This window comes from Arabidopsis thaliana, chromosome 2 (assembly GCF_000001735.4).
Source record: "Arabidopsis thaliana chromosome 2, partial sequence".
Lineage (NCBI taxonomy): Eukaryota > Viridiplantae > Streptophyta > Magnoliopsida > Brassicales > Brassicaceae > Arabidopsis > Arabidopsis thaliana.
In genome coordinates, this window is record NC_003071.7 from 884,741 (window position 1) to 909,380 (window position 24,640).

At 32.3% G+C, this 24,640-nt stretch overlaps 5 protein-coding genes across 12 annotated transcripts; 3 read left to right on the forward strand and 2 right to left on the reverse strand.

Moving 5' to 3' along the window:
* Positions 1-5,023: 5,023 nt before the first annotated feature.
* On the forward strand, positions 5,024-5,780 carry AT2G03030 (Toll-Interleukin-Resistance (TIR) domain family protein; the record flags this gene model as incomplete). The annotated part of the gene is made up of 3 exons (NM_126355.1): positions 5,024-5,229; positions 5,297-5,542; positions 5,618-5,780. The coding sequence occupies 3 exons, from the start codon at positions 5,024-5,026 to the stop codon at positions 5,778-5,780; spliced, it is 615 nt and encodes a 204-aa protein (NP_178403.1).
* A 2,145-nt stretch (positions 5,781-7,925) lies between these two features.
* Positions 7,926-8,848, reverse strand: AT2G03040 (emp24/gp25L/p24 family/GOLD family protein). Its single transcript, NM_126356.2, has 3 exons — positions 8,623-8,848; positions 8,343-8,552; positions 7,926-8,163 (listed from the first exon to the last, which is right to left on the reverse strand). The coding sequence occupies exons 1-3, from the start codon at positions 8,830-8,832 to the stop codon at positions 8,083-8,085; spliced, it is 501 nt and encodes a 166-aa protein (NP_178404.1). The 5' UTR covers positions 8,833-8,848; the 3' UTR covers positions 7,926-8,082.
* A 6,101-nt stretch (positions 8,849-14,949) lies between these two features.
* Positions 14,950-16,259, reverse strand: EMB93 (Mitochondrial transcription termination factor family protein). 2 transcript variants are annotated; one of them, NM_001335150.1, is made up of 1 exon: positions 14,950-16,259. In NM_001335150.1, the coding sequence occupies exon 1, from the start codon at positions 16,206-16,208 to the stop codon at positions 15,354-15,356; it is 855 nt and encodes a 284-aa protein (NP_001324457.1). In that variant the 5' UTR covers positions 16,209-16,259; the 3' UTR covers positions 14,950-15,353. The 2 variants fall into 2 exon arrangements, with proteins under 2 accessions (NP_001324457.1, NP_178405.2); NM_126357.2 differs by having other exon boundaries at positions 14,950-16,206.
* Positions 16,260-16,320: 61 nt separating this feature from the next.
* On the forward strand, positions 16,321-19,409 carry AGL30 (AGAMOUS-like 30; the record flags this gene model as incomplete). Of its 7 annotated transcripts, none has more annotated exons than NM_001335153.1 (12): positions 16,321-16,577; positions 16,873-17,058; positions 17,159-17,218; positions 17,311-17,329; positions 17,423-17,487; positions 17,592-17,607; positions 17,693-17,754; positions 17,839-17,935; positions 18,009-18,083; positions 18,161-18,273; positions 18,361-18,796; positions 18,882-19,409. In NM_001335153.1, exons 2-12 carry the CDS (start codon positions 16,874-16,876, stop codon positions 18,897-18,899), a joined length of 1,146 nt encoding a protein of 381 aa, NP_001323519.1. In that variant the 5' UTR covers positions 16,321-16,577; position 16,873. The 7 variants fall into 7 exon arrangements, with proteins under 7 accessions (NP_001323519.1, NP_001323523.1, NP_001323521.1 ...); NM_001335157.1 differs by having other exon boundaries at positions 16,403-16,577; positions 16,790-17,058; NM_001335155.1 differs by having other exon boundaries at positions 16,403-16,577; positions 16,859-17,058; positions 17,159-17,329.
* A 1,363-nt stretch (positions 19,410-20,772) lies between these two features.
* MED8 (mediator subunit 8) lies at positions 20,773-24,532 on the forward strand. Its single transcript, NM_126359.4, has 13 exons — positions 20,773-21,084; positions 21,211-21,416; positions 21,507-21,631; positions 21,726-21,850; positions 21,919-22,102; positions 22,208-22,291; positions 22,413-22,468; positions 22,559-22,828; positions 22,917-22,973; positions 23,291-23,497; positions 23,585-23,635; positions 23,733-23,796; positions 23,880-24,532. The coding sequence occupies exons 2-13, from the start codon at positions 21,238-21,240 to the stop codon at positions 24,050-24,052; spliced, it is 1,575 nt and encodes a 524-aa protein (NP_178407.2). The 5' UTR covers positions 20,773-21,084; positions 21,211-21,237; the 3' UTR covers positions 24,053-24,532.
* Positions 24,533-24,640: the final 108 nt, after the last annotated feature.

The window sequence follows — 24,640 nt, forward strand, 5'->3', positions numbered from 1 at the left end:
TATTTATTAACAGTTTGATATGTAATCTTTTTTATTAAATAATAAATATTTTAAAAATTTGTGTATATATTAAAAAGCTGTTAATATTTAATCCACAATTCAGTCAATAATAGAACAAGTCTTGAAACAATAAAACAATTATTTTACGTTAAAAATGTAAAACATTGTGGGTTTGTTCCTCTACCAACATCATTTAAAATGAAACCATTTTTTAAACTAAAACATAACTTTATATAATACGGACGAAGTATACTTTGTATCAATGTGGTTGTATTAGTTTCTTAAAATATTTGTAGACGTTAAATCCAGTAATATCCAAGGAAAAGCTCATATAAAACTTTAAATTGTATTTTATCCTTAACTTTTGGTTGTTTTCAATATTATCATTCAGAGGAGGGGCTTGTCTCTTTGTTTGTTTTTTTGTTTTTCTTCCCAAACCTTCTCATTTTGTCTCTCAAACTTTGATGCAACTCGGGCTTGTCTCTTTATTTATAGGGGCTTTGGTACAATCCTAAAAATCTGAATTGATAAGTTAACATTAAAACAAACAAAAAAGTTTGATAGTTAAATAATTAATTTGACGAGTAGAAAAATCCTTTTTATCCTTTTTATCATTAAAACAGAAAAATCCTTTTTATCATTATCATTTTTATAAATATTCTAACTTTTCTATAATTGTATATTATCATATATTTCATAGATTATTTATTTCATGACCTATTTAAATATATTTCCAAAAGAAAAACTATTTAAAATATTCTTATTTTGTAAGTTTTAGTATTATAATTTACAAATATTCTGACTTATTAATATATCTATATATTATCATTTTATAAAAATGTAAATAAAAATTAAAATCTGAAAGATAATTAAAAAAAGAAAAAGACATGAACAAATTAACCCAAATAAATTTGTAGAAAACCCAATGGTAAAGACGATAACCCTGAAAACGGCCAAACAACTCCTATCTCTCTGTCGACACAAAAGGGGATACTGATAAAACCGTTTTTCCTCTTTGGTTTTCGGGCCGCCGACATTTGCCGGTGGTTCTATTTTGTTTCTTGCTTTATTTTTCTTCTGTTTTCAATAATTGTGATGGGGAATTTTCTGTTATCTCAGATTGTTCTCAGATTTATTTTCTTCATTCGATTTCTCTTCACCTTTATGGTGATGATTGTAATTCTCTTTGTCGATGATATGGTTTTCTTGGGACATCTCTCCCACCCTTCCGCAGTTATCCCCACACTGAAACCCATGATTCGATGTGATGCAGTCTTGTTCTCGCAGATTTACAAATATAAATGGAGATCTCGGAATTTGGTGTCTTTACAACTATACAAACAGATCTACTTTGGAAAATGGAAACTACCATGGAAAAAGAGACAATTCGGGATGAATGGATAATGACAATAAGCAACTATCTATGGAGGAGAATGATCGGAAGATGGTTTATGTCATGTACACAACAATGGGTTTTAAGCACAACCAAGACCAATGACATCTCATTCTATATGAGAGTCTCGATCAATCCAAAAGCTTTGTGATGTAACATATGGATCGTTGCATATGACTCTCAACTGCATTACCGGTATTTTATCAGTAAAAAGAAGAAGATCCCTAAGCAAGAAAGTCACACCAAATTGACGGAAATGACGAAGATGATAAAGTACTTGACTAAGAATGCGGCATGTATTGCTTCATCATTTTTTCGTTACAAAAACAATTGGTTGTATTTGTAATCTCATTGATAATCATGTATACTTTGATTCACATTAATAAAGTTTGTTTAGATGTTAAAAAAAAAAATGTAGAAAACCATTACCAGTTTATCATGCATCAAACCTAAGATTGGTCATATACCAACTAAACAAAGTGATAAATGTTATTTTCTGTATGGCAACCCTACAGTTGTCTTAAACTTAAGAAAATTTTGTTTAGGACTAATACATTTAATATTTTTAAAGAATATCATAAATATTTAATAGATTAAAAAATTAAAAAATTGTAAATACTCTAATTTGATTATTTAAAAATAGATATATAATTAAAATATTTATAGCATGTGACATGTTAAACGTAATGTATTATATGCTTGTTTAAATAAGGTTTGACACTTCTAAATATTTTAAAATTTGATATTGTAAGCAAATTTTCATTAGAATTCTAAAATGAAAACATGGATTCCATGCATGGGTTGAATTTGGTATTATTATATACCAAACATATGTTCATACTATATTGGACTATGTAAAATTCCGTAATTATATGAAACAAACTTCTATTTCAACAACCAAAAAAGTTAAAATTCAAAAAAGATCTCCTAAATTAACTAAAAAAAATAGCTAACTAGGACTTATTGCTATTGATTCCATGATCCCTATACTTCCTTAGTTAATACATTTTAGATATGGTTCATTTATAATATTTAGACTTTTGATATATGCAATCTTATTTTGTTGTTGCTATTTTTTTTTTTTCACTTACTATTATAATATATGAAAATTTGATTCTGGAATATATAATATATTAACAAAAAAAATTTTAACCCATGTTGTAGCATGAGTCATAATCTAATATGTATATATATATATATGTATATATATATATATATATATATATATATATATGAAAAGAAAATCTTTATGTTGAGTCATGGCAATAATAAATATTGTTTGACGTTGGTAGATTGTTTTTTTACCGTCTGATTTCCTTATCTTGTGCTCATCCACCGACTTCTCAAAAACAAGAGGAACCAAAGACTCATGGATTTTAATGGGAGTACGAATCTGGAGATTGCGAATTCCAAAAAGAAAGAATGTACCCACCGTTAAATACATCTTTATGCAATTTGTAGCACACATAGGGAACAAAAGAGAATACGCTGTCACTAAGTCACATTGGTTGATTTTCATCTTAAAAAGTTTTATGAGTCTCTAGATACGCTACATATAGGTAATAAAAGCATAAAAGTTGCGACTAAAAATTTGTAAGATACACCATAATCATCTCTCCAACAAAAGATGGCAAGAATAACCACAATATGAAGATATGATGAGACACAATCCATGGGATGTACAAGTTGCGCACACTGGCAGGGCCGGAATATCTATTCATTGATGTCAAATAAATTTTTACAAAAACTGCAATTTTCTTCTTCATACACTTGTAGTATGCAATTAGTATATGGCATCCACAAAATACTAAACATTTATACCCTATTTACTTCTGAAAACTGAAATTTCTATAATAGATTTTTTAAGTAATAACTTGTTTTGGAAAGAAAAAAACATAATACTTTATATATATTTCTAACATTAAATAATATACAATTAATTTTGGATTTATTCATGATTTACATGTTAGACCCAATCTTAACGCCTAACAATTTATGGAGAATTAGTGCTAAATAAATTTACATTAAATATCCATATATATACTACGGTTCAGATATTGTTTAAAATTCGGATTATTTTTTGCATGTAATAATTTAAAATAATTATAAATAGCAGAAAATAGAAAAATTTTAAAATTTATTCCAAAAATGGCCACTATAAAAAATATTTTCCTCGTTATTTGTTAAAATTTGATAGGTTAGCATTAAAACAAAAAAAAGTAGTTAAATAATTAATTTGACGAGTAGTAAGAATATTCGATCAAAATGTATTTAACATCTTTTAAACAGAAAAAATCCTTTTTCTTATTATCCTTTTTATAAGTATTCTAACTTTTCTATAATAAAAATTATGTATATTATCATATATTCATAGATTATATTTTTCATGACCTATTTAAAAATATTTCCAAAAGAAAAACTGTATAAAAATATTATTATTTTTGTAAGTTTTAGTATTATTTTTCACAACTATTCTGACTTATTAATATATATATATATATATATATATATATATATCAATATATCATGTTATAAAAAAGTAAATAAAAAATAATTAGTGAGCGAATTAAAATCGGAAAGATATTAAAATACAAGACATGAACAAATTAACCCAAATAAATTTGTAGAAAACCATTACTGGTTTACCACGCAACAAACCTAAGATTGGTCATATACCAACTAAATAAAGTGAAAAACGTTATTTTCTGTATGCACGACCCTACACTTGTCTTAAATTTAAGAAGGTTTTGTTTAGGACTAATACAAGAGGGGAGGCAGAAAAAGGAGTATTGGGTCTAAGAGGCACCGCAAGAAGGAGACGATCTTTATGTGCTGATATGCATATGCTCTTTGGGTAGCTTGGATTCACAAGTTGTTGTTTAGGAGACGATCCTTTTGGCCTAAAAAAACAGAGGTTATTAATTAGTTATAGATTTGGAGATCTCTACTTTGCACCGTGATATGACAATGCAATTTAGCAAATGCCACTAAAGAGAGTTGTGACCAGCATATTTCTAATTTTTATTTTTTGTCATGGGACCAAATCCTTAGGTATCGCGTGTAAAACATAAACATTTTCATTTTATGAATACTTACATTCTTAGGAAGGAAAACAAAAATTCTAAGTGTGTAGTTTCATTCAATCTTGCAGCCTATCCTCTTAAGGAAGTTTCGCCATACATTACGTTAAAGTATGTGAAAACAAAGAAAGCAAGACTTCACTTTGGATGATGCAAAATGTTAGAAAACAACAAAAACATGATGCAAAATGTTAGAAAACAAATCTTATAAAATAGTCTTTAATATAATGTACACTGTGCAAGTGTTATCGTCGGGTGATGTCGGGTAATATAGTGTACGACTTCGCTCGTATTGTAATTTGTTTAATTATTTTAATAAAAAGGAGACTGTTCTCCCCTTCTCTACCAAAAAAAGTATATATATATATATATATATATATATATATATATATATATATATTTATTTTCGTGTTTTGTCTCCAGATTCCAAGATGATGGATTCGTACTATAGTGTTTTTAATGCAGACGTCATGTTGCAAATAAGACACTTTTTGGTGTTTAAATAACAGCGCATGTGTTCAATTTCATAGGTATCTCCCAAGTCCGAACGATGACATTCTTCTCTCCCACTCAGGTGTTTTTGAACTACAGGGGAGAACAACTGCGTCGCAGCTTCGTGAGCCACCTCATTGATGCCTTTGAAAGGAATGAGATCAACTTCTTCGTAGACAAATACGAACAGAGAGGCAAAGACCTCAAAAATCTCTTTCTTAGGATCCAAGAGTCGAAGATCGCGCTTGCCATCTTCTCAACCAGGTTTGTACTATTCTTTCAAATTATTCAGAAGATTCAAGAAAATTAATCATCCTTATTTTGATTTCAGATACACGGAGTCAAGCTGGTGTTTGGATGAGTTGGTGAAGATAAAGAAACTTGCTGATAAAAAAAAACTCCATGTCATTCCAATTTTCTACAAGGTGAAGGTAGAAGACGTTCGAAAACAGACAGGTGAGTTTGGTGACAACTTCTGGACGCTGGCAAAGGTTTCAAGTGGTGATCAGATCAAGAAATGGAAAGAAGCCTTGGAATGTATCCCCAACAAGATGGGTTTGTCGTTGGGAGACAAGAGGTACTTATCCACTTACATTCACTAAATCTTCTTCTTTTTGTATAGAATTAAGTTATATATTCTTTTTTTTGGCAGTTCTGAAGCAGATTTCATCAAGGAAGTTGTTAAGGCGGTTCAGTGTGTTGTAGCAACGATTGGACTTGAGGAAGAAGAAGAGAATCATTTTGGGAAAAAGAAGAGAAAGGATTGCAAATGTGAGCTTCCTGATTTGAAGAAAAGCAGAACCAAAAAGTTGTGACGTAAGAAAATGTTTTGCAATTTGTATGGATATGGACTCTCCTTTCTAGTTGTGTTATTTATTTATTGAAGGTACATTAATTTTCTCTAAATGTTGCAAGATTAATCAATTAATTAAGGTCTTATATCACCATTCTCCGTGTTTCCCCTGTACCACAAACATTATATTACAATAAAAAAACAAAATCCAACTTCCTCAAGATTCCTCATTTGATCATACATAAGATGTGACATGCTTGCTTTCTGAACCTGGTAGATTTTCTTAGTTTCACGCAGTCGGATGTTTACATCTTCTAACATTTCAGAAAGCATCCACTATAACTAAGATTTTCTTAGTTTCTCTTTTGATATCCACTATAATCCAACGGAAATGTTGGATTTTGTTTTTATTGTAATGAGAAAATCCGAAAGTCCGAAAGCAACACTTTTGATAGCATTTTGATATTTATCAATTTTTGATGTTTATAGAGCCTAGAAATCGTTATCTGATAAAAATACTTTTGATGTCTATTGTTTTTGTTTTTATTATATATACTTTTGATGTCTATTGCGTAAATATCAATTTTTAAGAATGAGATGAGAAAATCCGATTACTCTACTTTTGATATCTATCATTTTTTATTTAAATGCTATCAAAACATTTCTCATTACATTACAATAAAAACAAAATCCGAAAGTCCGAAAGCAACACTTTTGATAGCATTTAAATAAATGAATGAATCATACTGATTACTCTACTTTTGATAGTAAATTCTGTGTAATGTTAACTATATATCCATCAGCTATGATTCGTAAAAATACCGTAAAAATTGATAGATATACCGTAAAATGAAATGATAGGTGATGGATATACCTATCAGCTATGATTTTCTCTGCAATGAAATGATAATTAATTAAGAACAATTAAAAACAATGACTATATTATTATAATATATATTATATAACAATTAAAAACAATGACTATATTATTATAATATATAGGTACGTAGGTACTACTAAGATTACAAATTAGAAAGCTTTGAAAAATACTAGTAGTAAAAAGGGGCAGATGATTGGTAAATAATAATTTAAATTGTTTTTAGTAAAAAAGGGCACAGACACTCACACACACACTGCTTTCACGACCCATGTGAGTTTTCTTTCTTCTCCATCTTCACTTTTTTAAGTAGCTAGATGACAAGACAGACAGCTATCTCCTTTTTTTTTTTACGAAGAAGAAGATCAAGAAAAAAATGAATTTTAAAAAGGGACCTTTAAGAGAGATGGTGGGAGAGAGAGCAATAGAGAGAGAAGGAAATCCACCCCCACAAATAGAAAGTTAGGGTTTATTGGAAAGAAAGAAAGAGAGTGTGTCTCTGTGTGTGATTCTAATAGAGGTGTAGTACGTCGCTTTGCTTTCAGTCCATTAAAACCATTCCATAACCTTACACAGAATTTACTATCAAAAGTAGAGTAATCAGTATGATTCATTCATTTATTTAAATGCTATCAAAAGTGTTGCTTTCGGACTTTCGGATTTTGTTTTTATTGTAATGTAATGAGAAATGTTTTGATAGCATTTAAATAAAAAATGATAGATATCAAAAGTAGAGTAATCGGATTTTCTCATCTCATTCTTAAAAATTGATATTTACGCAATAGACATCAAAAGTATATATAATAAAAACAAAAACAATAGACATCAAAAGTATTTTTATCAGATAACGATTTCTAGGCTCTATAAACATCAAAAATTGATAAATATCAAAATGCTATCAAAAGTGTTGCTTTCGGACTTTCGGATTTTCTCATTACAATAAAAACAAAATCCAACATTTCCGTTGGATTATAGTGGATATCAAAAGAGAAACTAAGAAAATCTTAGTTATAGTGGATGCTTTCTGAAATGTTAGAAGATGTAAACATCCGACTGCGTGAAACTAAGAAAATCTACCAGGTTCAGAAAGCAAGCATGTCACATCTTATGTATGATCAAATGAGGAATCTTGAGGAAGTTGGATTTTGTTTTTTTATTGTAATATAATGTTTGTGGTACAGGGGAAACGGAGAATGGTGATATAAGACCTTAATTAATTGATTAATCTTGCAACATTTAGAGAAAATTAATGTTTGAGGAATTAAAATCGAAACATACTCAAGAGAAGTCATAAGAATGAAAGATGAGATAGAGAGCAAAATGAACCTTTTTTGCATAATGGATTATCAAACTCACAAAATGTATGGTTTAAGTATTAATTAACCTCATCATCTCTCTCTCTTCCGACCAAACAAAACTAAGGCTTAAAAGGTTTGTTCTTTGTCTGTTACCTTTCACGAAGATAATACATCTCCTCATGTATGGAAATAACAGTATCCATCAAGGTCTTAACCTGATACTCCATCATCTACAAAAACAACATCAAAGATCCAACAACAACTAGGTTTAGTAAATAAACTTTTAAAAGCTACAAACTCTCTACACTATCTTCTCTCATTTTCACATTCAAAACCAGACAAAACCCTAGCTCCTAGCTTACATGCTCAAATTTCATCAAACCAAACACAAACTAAAAAAACCACTTACATCAACTTGACTCTTCTTAGCCACATTGGTCCACTCCTTAGAGTGAACACCAGTCTTCCAATCAAAATCAATAGTCAACGTGGTCTCCGGCTTATAATCAATGGCAGTGATGCACGCTACGTAACTCCCATTTTCATAAGCAGTAAACGAGAACTGACCAGCCTCTACATTATCGGCTTCGTGCAAATTCTTCCCTTGTGGTGGCATCACCTACAATAACCACAAGATAACACATTAAAAACAAAAATCTATCAAGTGAGATTTGTGATGAAATCTATACCTTGACGATGATCTTGTGAGAATCAGGAAGAGGATGATGATCTTCGTTAGGGTTTACGATGAAGTATTTACCAATAGACATGGCGTTTTCGTGAATCTCCTCACCGATGCATTTCGTTTTCGAAGACTTTAACTCGTAACGCATTGATAGTGTCCTGGGAGATAACAACGCAATGATCAAAAGCAAAATCGAGCTTCGACGAAGATCCATGGCGTCACCGGAAAAGAGAAGAGAGAGAGAGATAAAATCTTGCAGTAGTCAATGTTTTTTTTGCCGTTTCGGGTAAGACAAAAGAGTCAAAGACGTTCTTTGCACACGTGTAATTATTTTATTGGTGAAGACACGTGAGCAAGTCTTCTTTGTCATGAGCATAGTATGGGCTTTGTATATGGAACTGGGCTTAGTTTTGTAATGAACTTTCACTTGGCACAATATTTGGGCTTATATAGATTAATATATCCGAAATTTAAATTTTAAATTTTCAATATAGGTCCGGACATTCAGATTTCATATCGGATTCAGTTCGAATTTTTTTTATTTGGATAATTCGGATGAAAAAGTTTATTAACATTAGGATTATATGACTATTCGGTTTGGTTTCACTTCGGATGGTGTCGGATTTGTATGGGTTTCAAATCAGTTTTTGAGAAAAAAAAACTAAAAAATTGTTCAATTTTAATCAAAAATCGTTTAATTTTACTAAAATTTGGTTTAATTTTGCAAAACAAAGTAAAATTATAACAAATAGAACTAAAAGAAATTTGGATATTAAGGTTATAGCGAATATTTTTGTTATTTAGTATTTTTTGGGTATAAATTATAACTAAATATTACTAATATTTTAAGATATATAATTTTATTTCGGATTACAGATATCCGTTTGCTTTTCGGTTCGGATCGGATTCAGTTCGGGTAATTCAGGTAGGAGAATTCATTATCTGTTCGGATTTTGTGACTATTCGGTTCGGTTTCGGAGCCGGATTTTTCGGATCGGTTTTTGGATTTCGGATTTTATGTCCAACTATATATACATATATATATATATATATATATTTTTATAAGCTACAAAGATGATGATGATGATCCAAAAGAGAGATAAAGATGAGATCAATCTGTTGGGATTTTCAAGTTTTTCTAATTTTGAAAAATACCATCTTTGCAAAAATTTCGATAGTTTTCGAATAATCTTATATAAAAGTAGGTGTATTATAACAAGACGATTCTCAGCATAAAAAAAAAGTTTATCCCAGACCCGATTAACCTTTAATTTTGACAAACGCGAGTTCATTTGACTGTTGAGTTATTTATTAACAGTTTGATATGTAATCTTTTTTATTAAATAATAAATATTTTAAAAATTTGTGTATATATTAAAAAGCTGTTAATATTTAATCCACAATTCAGTCAATAATAGAACAAGTCTTGAAACAATAAAACAATTATTTTACGTTAAAAATGTAAAACATTGTGGGTTTGTTCCTCTACCAACATCATTTAAAATGAAACCATTTTTTAAACTAAAACATAACTTTATATAATACGGACGAAGTATACTTTGTATCAATGTGGTTGTATTAGTTTCTTAAAATATTTGTAGACGTTAAATCCAGTAATATCCAAGGAAAAGCTCATATAAAACTTTAAATTGTATTTTATCCTTAACTTTTGGTTGTTTTCAATATTATCATTCAGAGGAGGGGCTTGTCTCTTTGTTTGTTTTTTTGTTTTTCTTCCCAAACCTTCTCATTTTGTCTCTCAAACTTTGATGCAACTCGGGCTTGTCTCTTTATTTATAGGGGCTTTGGTACAATCCTAAAAATCTGAATTGATAAGTTAACATTAAAACAAACAAAAAAGTTTGATAGTTAAATAATTAATTTGACGAGTAGAAAAATCCTTTTTATCCTTTTTATCATTAAAACAGAAAAATCCTTTTTATCATTATCATTTTTATAAATATTCTAACTTTTCTATAATTGTATATTATCATATATTTCATAGATTATTTATTTCATGACCTATTTAAATATATTTCCAAAAGAAAAACTATTTAAAATATTCTTATTTTGTAAGTTTTAGTATTATAATTTACAAATATTCTGACTTATTAATATATCTATATATTATCATTTTATAAAAATGTAAATAAAAATTAAAATCTGAAAGATAATTAAAAAAAGAAAAAGACATGAACAAATTAACCCAAATAAATTTGTAGAAAACCCAATGGTAAAGACGATAACCCTGAAAACGGCCAAACAACTCCTATCTCTCTGTCGACACAAAAGGGGATACTGATAAAACCGTTTTTCCTCTTTGGTTTTCGGGCCGCCGACATTTGCCGGTGGTTCTATTTTGTTACTTGCTTTATTTTTCTTCTGCTTTCAATAATTGTGATGGGGAATTTTCTGTTATCTCAGATTGTTCTCAGATTTATTTTCTTCATTCGATTTCTCTTCACCTTTATGGTGATGATTGTAATTCTCTTTGTCGATGATATGGTTTTCTTGGGACATCTCTCCCACCCTTCCGCAGTTATCCCCACACTGAAACCCATGATTCGATGTGATGCAGTCTTGTTCTTGCAGATTTACAAATATAAATGGAGATCTCGGAATTTGGTGTCTTTACAACTATACAAACAGATCTACTTTGGAAAATGGAAACTACCATGGAAAAAGAGACAATTCGGGATGAATGGATAATGACAATAAGCAACTATCTATGGAGGAGAATGATCGGAAGATGGTTTATGTCATGTACACAACAATGGGTTTTAAGCACAACCAAGACCAATGACATCTCATTCTATATGAGAGTCTCGATCAATCCAAAAGCTTTGTGATGTAACATATGGATCGTTGCATATGACTCTCAACTGCATTACCGGTATTTTATCAGTAAAAAGAAGAAGATCCCTAAGCAAGAAAGTCACACCAAATTGACGGAAATGACGAAGATGATAAAGTACTTGACTAAGAATGCGGCATGTATTGCTTCATCATTTTTTCGTTACAAAAACAATTGGTTGTATTTGTAATCTCATTGATAATCATGTATACTTTGATTCACATTAATAAAGTTTGTTTAGATGTTAAAAAAAAAAATGTAGAAAACCATTACCAGTTTATCATGCATCAAACCTAAGATTGGTCATATACCAACTAAACAAAGTGATAAATGTTATTTTCTGTATGGCAACCCTACAGTTGTCTTAAACTTAAGAAAATTTTGTTTAGGACTAATACATTTAATATTTTTAAAGAATATCATAAATATTTAATAGATTAAAAAATTAAAAAATTGTAAATACTCTAATTTGATTATTTAAAAATAGATATATAATTAAAATATTTATAGCATGTGACATGTTAAACGTAATGTATTATATGCTTGTTTAAATAAGGTTTGACACTTCTAAATATTTTAAAATTTGATATTGTAAGCAAATTTTCATTAGAATTCTAAAATGAAAACATGGATTCCATGCATGGGTTGAATTTGGTATTATTATATACCAAACATATGTTCATACTATATTGGACTATGTAAAATTCCGTAATTATATGAAACAAACTTCTATTTCAACAACCAAAAAAGTTAAAATTCAAAAAAGATCTCCTAAATTAACTAAAAAAAATAGCTAACTAGGACTTATTGCTATTGATTCCATGATCCCTATACTTCCTTAGTTAATACATTTTAGATATGGTTCATTTATAATATTTAGACTTTTGATATATGCAATCTTATTTTGTTGTTGCTATTTTTTTTTTTTCACTTACTATTATAATATATGAAAATTTGATTCTGGAATATATAATATATTAACAAAAAAAATTTTAACCCATGTTGTAGCATGAGTCATAATCTAATATGTATATATATATATGTATATATATATATATATATATATGAAAAGAAAATCTTTATGTTGAGTCATGGCAATAATAAATATTGTTTGACGTTGGTAGATTGTTTTTTTACCGTCTGATTTCCTTATCTTGTGCTCATCCACCGACTTCTCAAAAACAAGAGGAACCAAAGACTCATGGATTTTAATGGGAGTACGAATCTGGAGATTGCGAATTCCAAAAAGAAAGAATGTACCCACCGTTAAATACATCTTTATGCAATTTGTAGCACACATAGGGAACAAAAGAGAATACGCTGTCACTAAGTCACATTGGTTGATTTTCATCTTAAAAAGTTTTATGAGTCTCTAGATACGCTACATATAGGTAATAAAAGCATAAAAGTTGCGACTAAAAATTTGTAAGATACACCATAATCATCTCTCCAACAAAAGATGGCAAGAATAACCACAATATGAAGATATGATGAGACACAATCCATGGGATGTACAAGTTGCGCACACTGGCAGGGCCGGAATATCTATTCATTGATGTCAAATAAATTTTTACAAAAACTGCAATTTTCTTCTTCATACACTTGTAGTATGCAATTAGTATATGGCATCCACAAAATACTAAACATTTATACCCTATTTACTTCTGAAAACTGAAATTTCTATAATAGATTTTTTGAGTAATAACTTGTTTTGGAAAGAAAAAAACATAATACTTTATATATATTTCTAACATTAAATAATATACAATTAATCTTGGATTTATTCATGATTTACATGTTAGACCCAATCTTAACGCCTAACAATTTATGGAGAATTAGTGCTAAATAAATTTACATTAAATATCCATATATATACTACGGTTCAGATATTGTTTAAAATTCGGATTATTTTTTGCATGTAATAATTTAAAATAATTATAAATAGCAGAAAATAGAAAATTTTCAAAATTTATTCCAAAAATGGCCACTATAAAAAATATTTTCCTCGTTATTTGTTAAAATTTGATAGGTTAGCATTAAAACAAAAAAAGTAGTTAAATAATTAATTTGACGAGTAGTAAGAATATTTGATCAAAATGTATTTAACATCTTTTAAACAGAAAAAATCCTTTTTCTTATTATCCTTTTTATAAGTATTCTAACTTTTCTATAATAAAAATTATGTATATTATCATATATTCATAGATTATATTTTTCATGACCTATTTAAAAATATTTCCAAAAGAAAAACTGTATAAAAATATTATTATTTTTGTAAGTTTTAGTATTCTTATTCACAACTATTCTGACTTATTAATATATATATATATATATATATATATATATATATATCAATATATCATGTTATAAAAAAGTAAATAAAAAATAATTAGTGAGCGAATTAAAATCGGAAAGATATTAAAATACAAGACATGAACAAATTAACCCAAATAAATTTGTAGAAAACCATTACCGGTTTACCACGCAACAAACCTAAGATTGGTCATATACCAACTAAATAAAGTGAAAAACGTTATTTTCTGTATGCACGACCCTACACTTGTCTTAAATTTAAGAAGGTTTTGTTTAGGACTAATACAATCTCCACTTTATTGAGTTTACCAAAAATGAAGGCCACTGAGAACACAAGAGGAGATGACAACATCAAGATGTGCTAGAGGTAAAGCCAGCGCCTCGAGCAGGACAATTCAGATGGCTAACACCAACACCAATTACTTCCTGAGCTTTATGTACGGAAATGAATCAGTATTTGAGGATCGTGTATTCGCTTCTCGTTAATCCGACTTTAAGTTATTGGTTTCCAAGCTATATGGTTCAAAATTATGGAAGGTTACAGTTTTCAGTTTGAGTCAACTCTTAACAATTTAGGAGAGAATTTGAAGGCCCTGTTCTTTTTCCAGACGCTGCGATCAAATCCAGCGACCAAAAAAACAGTTGTTTAACACACAATTACGTTGAAGTCTATAGAAAGTTATGTGGAGAGGAATCACTCGATTCTAAAAACAGCGACCTATAAGGCATATACACGTGTTGCCAAAAATAACAGCGACTCAACATCTTCACTAGAGACGTCGCCGGCGTCCATATTGAGCGACTGTTTTTGTATCTCTGTTAAAAAATTTGTCTTCGTCGGAGTCGTTGTCGCTGTCGCAGCGATTAATAAACGAACATGCCCGAAGTTACAGAGAACAACACCACACACTATTTGTAAAATTATGAAGCAAAAAACACATAAGCTAATGAATACTCAAGTCTTGTGAATTACAGAGTACATTGAAAGAAGCTAACAGAACCATTGAGAAAGATTCAAAGTAATGGACATAATTTGAAATTTTGAATGGTTAAACGCAAAACATTTCTAATTCACTCAGCTAGGGATATGTGATCATCTACTGAAACCCACGTACTTGGTGCAAATCATCACTTTTGCAGTCAATTACCATCTTTCTCATGTAAACTTTAAAGCAACTTTCATTCCTCATCAACTAGATTCTTAATTACCTTACCAAAAAAAAAAAACTAGATTCTTAATTACACCTTCATGATCTAACATATTGAAACAAAAAACTATATACAAGCTCATATGAAAGTGTCTTAGCATGTCCCAAAGTACAAAACTTCTGCAATTTTCATCTCTCAAATCTCAAGTACCAAGAACAAAGAACATCAAAAAGCTTACATTGTTGTTGTTGATCATCATCTTCTTTCACGATCTCAAGTTACACATTACATGATCTAACGAAACATGTACTCAGCCTAATCATTGAAACAGAAACTATATACAAAACTCATGTGAAGTGTCTTGACATGTCCCAAATCTCAAGTAAAAAGAACATCAAAAAGAACGTTGTTGTTTATCATCATCTTCTTTCAGCAGACCTAAGACGAAGTTCTAAAAGCCAATGGTTAAACTGACCATCACTAACCTTCAACATCTCAGACAAAGGCATCAAAATCCCATGTTCCTTAAGCAATCTATGCCTTGGCTTTATCTTCCTCTCCAAGCTAAACGAAAAATACTGAGGGAAACGTTTCAGCTCCTTAACATCTCCACGCATCTCCTCAATAAAAAACTCAACTTTAGGAACTAAATTGTTATCAACACTATAAGTCAACAACGCCGGAGATCTCACAACCATCTTCGCTACTTCTTCTCTTGTAAACCCTAACCCTTCTTCAAGATACTCAATTTTGGGGATTAGGGTTCGTTCCACATTCGATACAAGCAACACCGTGTTCCGTGACGTAATCGTGTCGCGACCCACGAATCCTAGGGTTTTGAGGAACGTTAATGCAGGACGAAGCTGATAATCTACAGATGAAATTAGCAATCGAGGACAACGAGAGATCGATTTAGGTATGTCTTGCTCTGAAATTGAAATCTCATTGGATAAGAAGCGAAGAACTGGTAAGATTTCAGATTCAGGATCAGAAGTTAACAAATCTGGAAACATGTCGAGGATACGACCAACGGCGGGTCTTGAGAGTCCGGTGGAAGAGAGTAGAGTCTCGACGGAGACGACGGAGGAGATTGGAGCAGAACGGAGAGATGGGTTTACTCGGAGAGCTTTGTGAGGATCTACGTTAAGGTCTTGAAGGTAAATAAGCTTCTCCCGGAATAGAATCCCAGTATCTGAAGTTTCTCCGGCGAAACATCTAATCCTCACGGCGGAGAAACACGGCGGCGGAAAAAGAGAACACCTTGCTATCATCATCGTCGGTGAGGTAGAAAAAAAAAGTTTCAATCTTTAAAGTGTGGATAAAACAATGGAAGAAGGGTAAAATGGTAATTCTGGTGTAACGGTCAGATAAAGATTAAACGACGTAGTTTTTTGGTTGAGAGTTGTTTCTGCTTGTTCTTCTTCTTCCAATGAGGATCCCTATTCTCAAGCGGCTTAATCATAAGACCGGTTTTTGCGCAGAGTCTGTTAACCGCAATCATCTTCTCTGTCTCTATCTCTACCTCTGGTTTTCGATTCTTCGTTTCGAAGTTTTTTTTTTTTTTCCCTTTCTTCTTCAAGAGGTCCTTTTTAAGATCTCGCTCATGGTTAGTATCAGCTTGGCGTTTGAATTTGCCTCTTTAGGTAAGTTTCCTTTTCTTCTTCTCTTTCCTTATCTCTTCTTAATAAGGGTTTTCACAATCTCTCTGTTTTCTTCAGAAAAAGATTGAATCTTTATTGAAAACCCAAAGTGATGAAATTGAAATTCATGATCTGGGTATTATAGATTGCAGATTCTGGAAACGTATTATGTTAATGATTCATTTCAAGTTTTGATTTTTTGTGTTGGATTGAAGAGAAGAATAGTTTATTGATGTTTTGTGAAGAAGAAGAAGAAGAGATTTTGATTTTGGTTTAATATATAGTTGGGGATTAACAGGATGGGAAGGGTAAAATTGAAGATAAAGAAGTTAGAGAACACAAATGGACGCCAATCTACATTTGCTAAAAGGAAAAATGGGATCTTGAAAAAGGCTAATGAGCTATCTATTCTTTGTGACATTGATATTGTTCTTCTTATGTTCTCTCCTACTGGCAAGGCTGCAATATGTTGCGGTACACGAAGGTAATCTATCTAATGTGTCTTCCTTTGTTTTGTTTGTTGTCAACATAATCATTGTCTCTCTTGGATTGTGTTATCTGAATGTATTATGATTGTTCTTCAGTAGCATGGAAGAGGTGATTGCTAAGTTTTCTCAAGTAACACCGCAGGAAAGAACGAAAAGGTTTGGTGTTTTCTTATCGATATGTTTTTGTTTGTTTCTCCGGCAATGGTTGGTCTTGTTTTACTCATTGGTTTCATCTTTTTTGAATACAGGAAGTTCGAGAGTCTTGAAGTAAGTTTATTTTCACATAATCAAATGAAGTTTTTGGTTAATTTTGATCCTTGAGAATCTCTGATTTTAGATGTTTCTCTTTCGAAAGCTCAGAACTTGAAGAAAACTTTCCAAAAGTTGGATCACGATGTAAATATACGCGAATTTATAGCCTCAAGGTATGTCCGGAAACAGTTTTATATCAAAATCTCTTGCAAGAAACTCTATATGAATATTAACTTCTTTTCTTCTCTCTTGTTTGCTTTTGGTTCTTTGGTTTCAGTAATTCAACAGTAGAGGTATTGGTTTTAAGACTCTCTTTCCATTTCTAACGTCTATGACATTTGCCAAAGCCTAAATTTATACAAAACAACCTTTTTTCAGGACTTGAGTACTCAAGCAAGGATTCTGCAGGCTCGGATTTCTGAGATACATGGAAGATTAAGGTAAAGATCTTGCTGAGGATGATAGTTCTTTGTTCTCTTGATGTCTGTGCTCTTTTTTATACTTGTTAGTGTCATGTTCTGCAGTTATTGGACGGAACCAGATAAGATTAACAATGTTGAACACTTGGGACAGCTCGAAATTTCGATTAGGCAATCCCTTGATCAATTGCGTGCACACAAGGTATCTTTTGTTTAAAACTTTTCCATTTCACTTCATCCGCGAAACAAAAAACTAAAAACTCTTCTGTTGATAGGAACATTTTGGGCAGCAGCAACAGGCAATGCAAATAGAAAACGCAAACTTTGTTAAGGATTGGTCAACATGCTCGGTAATTTACTCGAATGACTCTTCTTTAGTTCTCATTTGTAACAAAACAAATTGTAAACCCGGCTGTACAACTTTCAGATGCAAGATGGGATTCAGATTCCTTTAGAACAACAGCTTCAATCTATGTCATGGATTCTTAATAGCAACACCACCAACATTGTCACCGAGGAACACAATTCAATCCCGCAGAGGTTAGTGAAAACTCTCACCGAGAGAACTTTTCTTTCTTTTAATATTGAATCATATCTTAAAACCAAATCTTTGTCTATCCTCAAAAGGGAAGTCGAGTGCTCAGCGAGTTCTTCATTCGGGAGCTATCCAGGCTACTTTGGAACAGGGAAATCTCCTGAAATGACAATTCCGGGTCAAGAAACAAGCTTTCTTGATGAACTAAACACCGGACAGCTGAAACAGGACACAAGCTCGCAGCAGCAGTTCACTAATAATAATAATATCACAGCATACAATCCCAATCTTCACAATGATATGAATCATCACCAAACGTTGCCTCCTCCTCCTCTTCCTCTTACTCTTCCGCATGCTCAGGTGTATATTCCAATGAATCAGAGAGAGTATCATATGAATGGATTCTTTGAAGCACCACCACCTGATTCTTCTGCTTACAACGACAACACCAACCAAACCAGGTTTGGTTCTAGCAGCAGCTCCTTGCCTTGCTCAATCTCAATGTTCGACGAATACTTGTTTTCCCAGGTAACCAAAACAAAACTTTCTCAGAGATTCTAAATGGGTTTTTGTTTTGTAGACTGATTTGACAATTTGTTCTTCTTTCTTATAGATGCAGCAGCCGAACTGAGAGAGATTTGATGAATGATGATAAAACATCTCACTGAAGAAACTCAAACCAATATTTTTTTTCAGAAACAGCAAGAAAGCTAAAACTCTGCCGATTTCTGAATTGGTTCCAAGAAGAAAAAAACCAGTGGTAATCCCTGGTAGATTGTGCAACCAAACCACACACAATACGTGTTCATTTATTTTTTCTATATCTTCAATAGATGTCACTTAATTCTTTTCTATACATAATTTCTCAGTCAGATGAGATTTTTTGAGGTTTTCCATATTTCTCCGGCGATAAAAGTTAGTAGTGTCTTTGGAGGGCTGTCAAAGTAACGCCATGACAGCCAAAAGATGAGAAACTCTCTCTTCCTTCCCTTCCCACAAACTCTAGCCTCTGTATCTATTCTTTTTCATTCTTTCAATGTAAAACAAACAAACAAAACAATGTTTACTACATTTTTGTTTTTGTTTTTGTCTTCAAAGTACTCTTGTTTATTAAGTGATTTATACAAAAGTTTACAAGTTATGTAGGATGAACTAAGGAAGCTTATGTTTATGGGTTAGAGAGACTACATTGGATGATTCTTCTAGGATTTTGAATCACCAAGAACCATCAACAAAGCCAACAGTATCTTTCACACAAGTTACTAATATCTTCTTAAATAGTTTTACTTTGTAAGAACCATTTCCTTGAGTGGGTTTACAATGGGACGGACTAACTTGCGTACAAAGACCGTTTTTTATTCACTATTCATAATTTTGGTCCGCAGTTTAGTAAATAGGAAAAAATATAAAAACTCTAGGGGAATTGGAAAACTAACCAAAAAAAAATATAATTAAGAAACTAGCATAAAAAAAAAAGCAATGATATCCTCTATATTTTATATATTAATTCCAAGTTTACCCCCTCTATCTCTTTCCGTCTACCTCTCTCTTCCCTTCTCTCTCCCCTCTATCTTTTTCTCTCTCTCTCTTTCTCTCTCTTTCTTTTTTTCTCCCCCTCTCTCTTTCTCCTCCCAATAAAGTTCCTACACCTACCTCGTTACTTGTTTTTTATTTCAAATTAGAGTCTCTTAATTACTTTAGGGTGATATTTGATTTGGGGGTTTCGAATTACAGAGCGAGGAACACAAGTTAGGTTCAGGGAATTGACTTTCGTTGTTGCACTTGATGATGAAATAGGGTTCCGTTGTTGCGCTTGGTGTATTGGTGATGAAATTGAGTTCCGTTGTTGCATTTTGAGAGATACTATTCTATTTTGTAAATAGTATACTATTTACGTATACCTTGTTCTATATACGTTTTAAAATGAATTGTTTGTTTTGATTAAAGATGTTAAGTGATTTCATTAATGTTTTAGATTTAAACCCTTGGGTTCCCTATATATTATCCCTTTAGGGTTTAGTATACTTCCATCAAAAAATATTGTCAATTTATATAGAACGTTATGTTATTCATTGACAACACTATTCACATCTAAATTATTTTGTGTCTATTTTCAAAAATTTAAGTCATGATATTTGTAGAAAACTATACAACTTTTTAATAGATATATCATGAACTTGAATTAAATTTTTTAAGATCAGATAATATGAGTTACAATTGAAAAGGAGTAAAGAAAAAAGAAAGAGAAAAGAGAATTTCTCTCCTACCACCTATTTCTCTTCTCACCTCAACACCAATAATAAAGTCACGTCAGCTCACACTAATCATTCTCCTTCTTCGCTGACGAAGCGTAACACCAGGACAGTGATGTCTTTTTACTCTCCTTGAAGGTTATTTACTACATTTACAAATTTATGGTGTTAGTTGGTTAATTATTTAGTAAAAAAGTGTTATATCTACAAATCACGCAAAACTCTATTACGGACCAACAAATAGTTTATTTGAAAGCAAAAAAACAAAACTTGGTCCGTAACGGATTATTGTCCGTCTTAGAAATATAATGGTCTACTCCGCAAACAGATTTGTCCGTCTTAGCGACATATTGGTCTAGTCTGCAAACGGATTTATCCGCTCTGTCTATTTGTTGCAACCTTGTAAGTTTTCAAAGAGGAAACACATATATATGTTATGGATTCGGTATGTTATTATATTTCCCGGTTCTATTTCTCAAACACACTCTCTCGTCTTCTCCAATAACTAACTTCTCCAAATCAAAGCCTTCTTCGAGATTTTGCGCATTCCTCGTTTTCTAATTCGTAAGTTTCTCTTTTGTGTGTGTTTCTAATCGAAACTTTTGTGTCAATTTCAAATCGGAAACCTAATTAATTTGTTCAATTCGCTGTGATGTTAAAAACCCCTAATTACGTTAAATTTGGAATTAGGGTTTGTGTATTAGCTCTGTGTTATCAATGGAGACACAGCCGCAGCAACCACCTCCTCCTCCGGTAGCTGAGAAGCTGAATCCAAAACTGGAGAAGGAACTGAATCTGGAGTCGTTGAAGACACGAGCCGTTAGCTTGGCCAAAGCCATTGCTCGAATCCTTGAAGATTTCGACGCTTATGGTCGAACCAACACTACTCCTAAATGGTTCATCATCATCGAATCCAGAATTTGATAATATTTTGATGTTTATGAATTTTTTGTAACAAGGATTGATTTTCTTTTTGTTTTGAACAGGCAGGATATTCTAGGGCAGTATTCGATGGTAAATCTCGAGCTTTTTAACATTGTGGAAGAAGTAAAGAGAGTTTCAAATGCGTTTGTTGTGCTTCCTAAGAACGTCAATGCTATGAACGCTGCAAGTATGGTCTTTTTTTAGTTGTTTTAGTTGATGAGTTAAATGAATTGTGAATGTGATGAACTGGTTTAGCTTAGCATTTATCAGTGAATCTGCAGTTTTACCGGTTATGTTGTCTTCGAAATTACTACCGGAGATGGAAACTGATGACAATGCCAAGAGAGAGCAGTTGCTTCAAGGTGTTCAGAGTTTGCCTATACCAATGCAAATCGAAAGGCTTAAGGTTAGTTTTGTAATGTATTTTTGTTGTGATTTGTTTGCTGGTTTTTGAAATGGTATCTGTTATTACAGGCGAGGATGGATATGATTGCAGCAGCTTGTGAAAATGCAGAAAGAGTATTAGCTGATACTCGTAAAGCTTACGGATTTGGCACTCGTCAAGGCCCGTCTATGCTTCCTACTATGGATAAAGGTCAAGCTGCAAAGATTCAGGAGCAGGAGAAAATGCTACGAGATGCTGTAAATGACGGTAAAGGTAAGAGGGTTTTAGAATTTATTGAGTCATTTGATAGTGTACGAAACTGCAGTTTTCTGTTTTGCTGAATTCCTTCTCATGTTCTTTTACAATGGTTGTTTCTAGGAACACAACTGCCTCCAGACCAGAGACAGATAACCACTGCACTTCCACCACATCTGGCAGATGTGCTAATTATCAATGATGCAGGTAACGATTTCATTGATCTGTCTGGTAGAAGTAAACCCAATGCTTGAATCTTCTTTATTTTGTTACTACTACCAATGGTATTCTCACGTTGTTAATGGCTCCAAAAATTCTCTTTCATTAGGTAAGATTGCATTACCTGGGCAATCAAACAACATTAACAATCAAGGAATGATGCAGGTTAAACTAGTTTATTCTCTCTAGTTGTGATGATTATTACTTTTGTTAGTATCATTGTCTTTCGAGGTTCATGTCTTTGTGTGTTTTTAGGTTTCCGGGACTCAATTTGTGGGAAGATCAGCTGCATCTCCATCTGGTCCTAATTTTGATAACACAACATCTCCCTTACCATATTCCAATTCTCCTCGCGCTACGGGTATGGTTAATGTGCCTTCGCCTCAGCATCAAATCCAGCAACAACAGTTTCAACAGCAGCAGCAAAGGTCAAAATTAATGCAGTTGCCTCAACATCAGCAGCAGCAACTACTTGCACAACAACAACAACAGCTCAGGCAATCTTCTATGCAGGGATTGGGTCAAGTAGGCTTTGACATTTTGCAGACGTAGCAATTGACTGTTTTTTCCTACCATACTGCTTTATTGAGCAACATGCTAATTCTTTGTGTAGAGTCAGATACCAGCACTTCATGATATGCATGGGCAAGCTCAGCAAAAGTTTCAGACGGTAAGATAAATAGAACTACAACATAGTTAGGGGATAGATGTGTGAAGTGAAAAGGATCAGACACTACCTTGGTCAATTATTTGTATCATTATGCAGTAGTTATGGCCATAAATGAAGATGACTAGACGTATTTATACAAGTTTACATATACCAAGTGAATGATTCATACTCTTGAAAAGTTATCCTAGATCTTGGGACTTGGCAGAAGCTTTTATATAAAAGTAACTGTGACAGTTCGTAGTTTCAAACAGTAGAATCAAATGAAATTATGAAACAAGCTTTTGTCTTTTAAGTGTGAGTTTTATCTTATTTTTCAGTCACATGGGCAACATCAAATGCCATATTCCCAGCCAATGGGCGCGCACCAACAATTCCAAGCTAGACAGCTCTCAGGTGGACATATTCAGCATAGCATGTCTCAAGGACAGCTCAATCCAGCGATGAACCGTCACTTAAACCAGTTTTCAGGTGGAGCCAATAGTGCATTGTTTACTTCTGCACAAGGCTCCCCAAGTAGCCAAATGGTCAGTCACCTCTCTTTAACCTCTTGAATTGATGATTCGAAACAATTACTAATCATATTTTCTACGTACTTTTTCTTTTAATTCTAGATACCAAACATGTCATCTATGCAATCTCAGACACTTGTTCCTAGGATGCAGGTTAGCTCAAAAACTCCTCTACTCATTATGTTTCCCAAATCTGAACGATGAACATTGTCTTAATCTGATGATCTCTTTGGATTTTTATGGTTGTCAGCAATTTGGAGTTTCGGGTACCAATCCCCAAAGAAGCCATTCGTCTCAAATGTTGGGTGACCAGAGTAAGTAAACAAATCTCTTCTAAAACATGTTTTCTTACATCAAAATCGATTCCCTGACTATTTCATTTGTCCTATCTTTACAGTGTTTAACACCAGCGGAATGATGCAAACACAGCAAACACAAATTCAGCAATCGCAACAGCAGCAGCAGCAGCAACAACAAGGAGGCTATGGAAATATGCAGACGAATCAGCAGAGTCTACAGCCTAATAACATGATGCAGAATGCTCAACAAAGGCACCAAAATCCTCAATAACCCCTTTTAAATAATTTGGGCTTGTAATGGGCCGATGCCTGTATTTTGTAGTACCAAAGGCCTGGCCCATTCTTTAACATTAATACACTCACCAGATTTCTCTAGTTGTATGGTACTTTCACACTACACTAGTACACTTTGTTTACTTGTATCATTGTATGAGGTTAAAAACGTGAAGCAGAGATTGGACGGTGGAGGATTGTTTTCGTTCTGACATGTTTATTGAGAATTCGACACGTGGCATCGACGTGAACATCTCGACGCCGTTGATGGGGTTATAGAGACAAAACGAAGACGCGTTTCTGTTGTACACGGGACTCGAGAGAGCGACGTGTCTATGAAGTTTACCTGTTTTCTGAACTTTAAACAGAGAGCTTTAAAACTGCGACTCGAAAGCTATTAAATTTTCTGACAATTTGTTTTGTTTCTTGTCAACTTAATTTTATATACTCATTTTTTATGTACTTATTTAGCTCAACGACTCGTTTAGTTACCTCAATCAAATTTTGAAATTTAGTTACCATTTCTTTTAAATTTTTTGTTTGCTTTTGTTACAAATATGAAAAACTAGTTTACTTTGGTTTTTAG

Bases quoted from the DNA above. Each gene is read 5' to 3' on its own strand.
- MED8 (NM_126359.4), top strand. From the start codon at position 21,238: ATGGAGACACAGCCGCAGCAACCACCTCCTCCTCCGGTAGCTGAGAAG. The intron at 21,851-21,918 runs GTTAGTTTTGTA...CTGTTATTACAG, and splicing joins TGCAAATCGAAAGGCTTAAG to GCGAGGATGGATATGATTGC. The intron at 22,103-22,207 runs GTAAGAGGGTTT...GGTTGTTTCTAG, and splicing joins TGCTGTAAATGACGGTAAAG to GAACACAACTGCCTCCAGAC.
- AT2G03040 (NM_126356.2), bottom strand. From the start codon at position 8,832: ATGGATCTTCGTCGAAGCTCGATTTTGCTTTTGATCATTGCGTTGTTA. The intron at 8,553-8,622 runs GTATAGATTTCA...TGGTTATTGTAG, and splicing joins CTCACAAGATCATCGTCAAG to GTGATGCCACCACAAGGGAA. The intron at 8,164-8,342 runs GTAAGTGGTTTT...TTGTTTTTGTAG, and splicing joins CTAAGAAGAGTCAAGTTGAT to ATGATGGAGTATCAGGTTAA.
- EMB93 (NM_001335150.1), bottom strand. From the start codon at position 16,208: ATGATGATAGCAAGGTGTTCTCTTTTTCCGCCGCCGTGTTTCTCCGCC.